At 35.9% G+C, this 6,043-nt stretch overlaps 2 protein-coding genes across 2 annotated transcripts in view; both read right to left on the reverse strand.

Moving 5' to 3' along the window:
• Window positions 1-334: 334 nt before the first annotated feature.
• On the reverse strand, window positions 335-4,642 carry LOC113206514 (E3 ubiquitin-protein ligase TTC3). The gene is made up of 13 exons (XM_052267986.1): window positions 4,512-4,642; window positions 4,228-4,359; window positions 3,966-4,096; window positions 3,728-3,860; window positions 3,573-3,634; window positions 2,875-3,486; window positions 2,676-2,792; window positions 2,113-2,306; window positions 1,890-2,016; window positions 1,610-1,734; window positions 1,401-1,524; window positions 1,111-1,307; window positions 335-1,021 (listed from the first exon to the last, which is right to left on the reverse strand). The coding sequence occupies exons 2-13, from the start codon at window positions 4,316-4,318 to the stop codon at window positions 925-927; spliced, it is 2,010 nt and encodes a 669-aa protein (XP_052123946.1). The 5' UTR covers window positions 4,319-4,359; window positions 4,512-4,642; the 3' UTR covers window positions 335-924.
• A 502-nt stretch (window positions 4,643-5,144) lies between these two features.
• The window catches only part of LOC113206524 (uncharacterized), a 2,562-nt gene continuing 1,663 nt past the window's right edge, over window positions 5,145-6,043 (reverse strand). The window contains exon 3 of the mRNA XM_026422643.2: window positions 5,145-5,875. Coding sequence (XP_026278428.1) covers window positions 5,687-5,875 — 189 coding nt within the window. The 3' untranslated portion in view covers window positions 5,145-5,686. The remainder of the gene's footprint in view (window positions 5,876-6,043) is intronic.

Consider the following 6,043-nt stretch of genomic DNA (forward strand, 5'->3'; position numbering starts at 1 on the left):
GAATGATAATTATTAAACCAACATCCATTAAACAAGTCTAATCGAGTCTAATAGCCACTGCAAGAAAAACTTCAAGAGGTATCCAATAACTTCCTGGTTTTTACAACTTTCTATGAATTTCAGTTGTTGAAACACCCAATGTTGTTTACTTCATAAAAAAATTGACTTGTCTGCTATGAAACAATAATGTAAGAACTCAGTTTCATTCACCCAGAAGGAATTTTCTTAACACCACTTATTTTTTGAGAAGGATGATGCCTTCCAGGTGCAATGTAAGTGTAAGTGCAAAACTTATTTCATTCACCCAGAAGGAATTTTCTTAACACCACTTATTTTTTGAGAAGGATGATGCCTTCCAGGTGCAATGTAAGTGTAAGTGCAAAGCTTCTTTCACATACTGGAATAAATGTGGTTTAAGGCGCACCTTTTTTCTGATTTTCGGAGCTTGAACAGTTGGGTGAACAAAATAATTGTGTGCCGCTTACATTTGCACCAAAGTTAAATTTTTGACCAAAAGAGGAAGCATTTAGAAGAGTGGAAAATCGACTAGGGTTGCTAAAATCGCTGTGTCTGTCATGTCTGGGAAAGGGAAAACATAACCAGACGGGACTGAACATGAAAAACTGAATGACCTGAGCGACTTAGTCGCTAAGACCATTTATCTGCTGGTTTGGATCTAGGAGTTCAGGACCCCAGCATGGCTCAAATTCATATTCAAATGTCTTCTCACGATTTTAAGGCTCCAAAAATGGGGTGCGCTTTAAATACACTTAAATACATGTCAATTAATACACCACCTTCACACACCAGGTCAAAACTACTGAATGTCAGGGTTCACTTTTGGATTACTGCTATGCAAATACTATAGGGATTAGCCCTCCATCCCTCTCTTGTTCTACTTGTATGAGATTAGACGTGATATTGTTACTGAGAATTGCGCTCTTCCACCCATCTAATTTTAATTTTTAATGAAAGTAGCACACAAACCTTAGACGTAGTAGAATTAGCACGCTGCTTCTTCCTGGAAAATGTATTTAAAATAAGTATGATTAGATTAGATTAGATTACTTAAATGGTCTCCTGATAATGCTATTATATTAAGATAGAAACCTTTGCTTTTTCTTCGGACTTTTATCAATATCCTCTCTTTCTTTTGCTAAAACTGATGGTGTGAGTGGGGGCGGTGTGCATTCACAAGATGATTTTTCCTCACCATCTGGACCAATAGTAATAACTTTAACTATAATGGCAGGTTTATCATTCTGGATCATGCAGTCTGGAGTCAAACAATCTCGTCCTAAAAAGTCCTAAATAACACAGATAGAAAGACAGATATTACATATCTATGAACTTCAGATACTGGAGGAAGGATCAAATGTCTGGTGATAAAAGTTTCTTACTTTCTCATTTAATTTTTGCACTTCAGACATTTTTTCTTTAAAATCTTTCCAGCATGGCAAATGAAAGTATATATGGCAGAGTTGTTGGCAAATAATATGAATGAATCCAACAAAATCAGGATCACTAAAACAAAGCACACATACATTAAACGGATTAAAATGAGAAGTCTTACCCCATTAGCACTGCACTAACAATTAAAACACTCTACCTAAAAAATATGTTTTGAGATGGCAAAATATGTTGATTATTAAAACTCAAACAGTTTTCATAAAAGCAAATAGCATCAGGTTTATGATACTGTTTACATGTTTGAACACTGCTCTGAAGAGCATCCTGGAAGAAAAAACAATGAACTATGAACAGAAAATGAACTTTAAAAAAGAAACAGAAAAGGTATAGGATAAATGCTGCAATCAACTGCATAAAATATAGAAACTTCTCAGAGAATGTCATTTTGAAATGGTACTTATTAGCAAAAACTCACTGACCTGGAGACAATTTTTATCTGTAAGTTCAATGACTTCATTTGTTCCTGGCCAGGCAAAATTGGAAAAAGAAGTACCTCTTTCAATAAAAGATAATCCTCTCTGCAGGGGATACAATGCATGGCTATATCTTTAAAAAGAAATACAGATAGTTACTATGTCAAACTATAAACCATTTCAGGTATAAGCAGAACTTTGATTGTTAACTTATGTTCAAAATACTTACCTATTTAGTCTAATAAATGCCTTTCCAAGCAGTAGAAAAATAGCAGGTAGTTTCCTATGCAAACCTTCTTTTTCCATTTTTTCTAGCTGCTGTACAGCCTTAATAATATCACTGTACTCATCAGAATAAATACGAGCTTGAGCAAATGCAAAATGTAAAATAACAATATCCATAGGATCATGAATACCAAGATTCTGAAAAGTTATAAATGAGGTACAAATTAGAGGAGTTTAAAAGAAGATCATTAAAAAGCTGTAGAGCAGGTGCTTCTGGTTAGGACTTTTCAGTAACTCTCACAGGCAAAATGTCTTCTGATGTAAGAAAAACAATTCAAAAAACATGATGAAGAAAAATCTATAGATTTTTGAACAAGAAGTTTGAATGATAGAAACATTTGATGTTGAAGTGAATGTGCAATTGTCCGCAATCCATATTAAACAGTTTTTTTAAATCTCTGTGACTAATGATCATTAGGTTTGAATGCCATACATCAGACAACATAAGAGTCAACAAAGCCAGACATAACACTGAAAATTCAAAGTAAAAACGACAAAATAACTTGCCTTTGGTGATGGGTTGGAATTAATAGAATCAAAAGCTTTGCTGAAGCTATCAATAGCTTTTCTATGAAGGCCCTTTAATAAGGCAAGGGAGCCTTCTTTCATTTGATTTTGTAATTCCTAATACAATGTCAAAAGAAAAATTCATCACAGTGAAAGTAATATATGTAAGCGCACAAAAGATTAAAGTTCTGGTACTTACAGTTTTAAGCCTTTCCAGTTCCTGAGCCTTCTTTTCCAAATCTAGTTTCCGCTGAGCTTCTTTTCTCTCTCGTTCTTTTTTGTCTCTTTCTTTTTTTTCAAGGTCTTTCTTCTTTTGTTCTTTAAGTTCTTGATCACGCTTTTCTTGTGCTGCCTGCCTGGCTTTCTCTTCACTTTCCTTCTTTTCAAGTTCCTTCAATTCTTGCGCTTTTCTTTCCCGATCCTTCCTATCCCGCTCTCTCTGCTCTTCAGCCAACCTTTCCCTTTCTCTCTCATTCAGCTCTTGAGCTTTTTTGTCTCTCTCTTTCTTCTCCTCCAACTCCCGCAGTTTATTTTTAAGGAGCTCTTCTTCTTCTTCAAGCTTTCTCCGCTTTTCACGTGTGTCACGTTCAAGTTCTTCCTCAAGTTTTTTGTGTTTCTCTTGATGATTTTTAAGTTTTTTCTGAATATCATTAACTTCATCTTGTATTTTATCCTGCTCTGCAAGGCCAGCTTTGGACTCTTTTTCACCACCAGAACCCATAATGCTAGATTTCAGTGACTTACCACCCTTCTTAGACGACTTAGAGTTACTAGCCTCACCTTCTTTCGGTTCAGATGCACTTCCTTTCTTCTGTAACAAAAATCAAGTATAAGATGCAAAACTTTGGAAAACATTTAATTTAAAGTTGTAGATAGATAATTAATTGTATGATATACTTTGTTAGCTTGAGACTTTTCCTTATCACGAAAGCTTCTTAGGGCGTTTTCAAATTCTGGACCTATTAGAAAACAAAACATTAACATGTAATACATAGAAAGAAACATAAAGGATCAGCAATGAAGTCGAAGAAATTGCTTATGGTGGTACTTACTCAGTTCTTTGGCCATTAGAAACAGCTCCTCCACATCTTGCGCAATACAATTTTGTACCCCCTGTGCCAGAAACATCATGGAATCATACACACTATGACGACCCAAGGCACCTTTGGCAGCTCTGTAGTAGGCCTGAAGAAAAGTAAATCGATGTGTACTAATTGTCGAAAATTCTTAACAAAATGTGGTTACTGTGCCAGAACACACACATAACATGACTGCAATCGATAAAAGTACCTTTACATAATCACTGCGGTGTTCAATGGCTTTCTTGGCACACTTTTCAGCCTCTACAAAGTCCCTCATGTTCAGGTGAGCCTGAGCCATATTGCAATAAAGAATGGGGTTCTCAGGATCTAATTTTAAACCTTCAAAAGCAAAAATTAGCATGAAAATGAAGACCACCAAGTGCAGGGCAAAGAATGACAAAATAATAGGAGATACAACGAGAGATAGTAGGAAAAGGTAAAAGTTGCCAAACCAGAAAAATCTTACTTACCAAGGGAGTAGTTTTTAACTGCGCCGGTAAAATCTTGATTTTTTATGCAGTTATTTCCCAACGCTTTGTACTGGTCTGCCTTTTGACTCATGTCGGAGGGAGGTTTAATCACTTCCAATCCAAAAGTGTAACCTGTAGAATAACCGGCGTTGATATTCTATGACAACAACACTGAAATAAACAAACGTACAAAACGGGGGTTACTTTCAAATGTTACAATAAGCTACCAGTCTACGATGACATGACGTCAGGTGAGATAAATATAATGCGTAAAAGATACAAACCAGGGAAATATAGATAAGAAACTACAAATGAGTAGTCAAACGCCGTTATCTGCCTTCCAACCTCACGCGGCACGTCCTCAATTCGACGAATTCGACTCGGGCGCTGTTGAAGAATAGCGATGCGCAGGGCTTGAACCTTAGAAAATTAGTTCAACGTTCTTACTCAGACTACGTTTTTTGACCGATCAACAAAGAATTTTGGTGCAATAATTATAAATTGGATTTAAAATGGTGTCTGTCTTTCACAAAAACTTCCTAAAAATCATATTTACTACATAAAGCCGTTTCCTATCTTGAAGTGATGCTCCTCAATGTTGGTAGTGCACAGCTTTTCCAGTCAAAACAATCCCCCTTCCACCTCGCACCGCACCTCCCTCGCCTCTCTTCCCATTCTCGATTAAATCTAAAGGACTACATTTAAGTAAGTAAAAGAATCACGAGAATAACTTAACAATTCGTAACAGAAAAACCGGAAAATTGCAGCGCTACGAATAGCAAAGTAACGATTGGTTTACAGGCTTGCGTTTCAGAAGAGTCCTTCCTAGCGTTCCACACGGGCCGCTTCAAAGGCCTTCACTTTAAAACGATGTTTTTTTCAATGTTTAAGGAATTAGGTAAAATGAAAATGTAGTGTTCCATGGTGAAGAGTTTATTTCTTAATGTGTCTTGAGAAAATAGTTTTGTTTAATCTTAGTTAAATATTGACATATCCGCTAATAACTAGACAGAGGGAAGTTCATAAATACTCATCCATGCACATACATTACATACATACAAACACACATACACACAAAAAAATGACTCAGTTAACCAGAAGTTTGAGGTAATGACAGAAAAGTTTCACAGCCGAAGTGTCATAGCCATAGCCTTTGATCCTCATTGATAATGCAAATCGGTCTATGAAAAAATGTTCACATACATAGCTAACTAAAATACCGGGAAATGAAAAAAAATGGAGAATTGTTGATTTTAGCAGGAAACAATGATAGCAGAGAGAAATCAAATAGAAAATGAAGCTTGCCTAAACACTACTTACTACATTGAATACATCACTTAATAATATAAATAATTACAACAATTTCATAACTATAATAATAAAATGTATATTTAGCACTGCTGTTTGAGCAGTAGCTATAAAATTTACACAGACAGTGTTGATTACGGATATTAACTTATCAGCTACTGAGAGCGGGGCCTGAAGAGGATGAGGCACCTTCACGAGGTGGTCGAGTGCTGGTAGATTCACTTGATGTGCCTTCAGTTGAGGGTCTTTGACGATTTGTATTTGATGGTAATATTGAAACTGGTGTTCTAATTTCTTCAGGAGGTCTTGGAGAATGATTTCTGCCACAATCCTCAGATGTCTGTAAAAGTCAATGCATGCATGGTTAAGGCGTTAAAAACTAATATGATTAACATTGTATTTAAGGAGGCAGACCTGTCTAATGCAAGGGTTCAGGAGATTAATTATTTAACAAAAAATACAAATCACAGGGAAACAGACAAAAGACCCACTAAATGATAAAGAATTG

Source organism: Frankliniella occidentalis, unplaced genomic scaffold (genome assembly GCF_000697945.3).
Source record: "Frankliniella occidentalis isolate FOCC.00 unplaced genomic scaffold, Focc_3.1 Scaffold62, whole genome shotgun sequence".
Taxonomy (NCBI): Eukaryota; Metazoa; Arthropoda; class Insecta; order Thysanoptera; family Thripidae; genus Frankliniella; species Frankliniella occidentalis.

What these genes read in the sequence shown, in the direction of transcription:
- LOC113206514 (XM_052267986.1), bottom strand. Translation starts at nt 4,318, where the DNA reads ATGAGTCAAAAGGCAGACCAGTACAAAGCGTTGGGAAATAACTGCATA. An exon ending in AACTGGAAAGGCTTAAAACT is followed by an intron (nt 2,793 to 2,874) that starts GTAAGTACCAGA and finishes ACATTGTATTAG; the next exon opens with GAATTACAAAATCAAATGAA. An exon ending in TGCAAAAATTAAATGAGAAA is followed by an intron (nt 1,308 to 1,400) that starts GTAAGAAACTTT and finishes TGTGTTATTTAG; the next exon opens with GACTTTTTAGGACGAGATTG.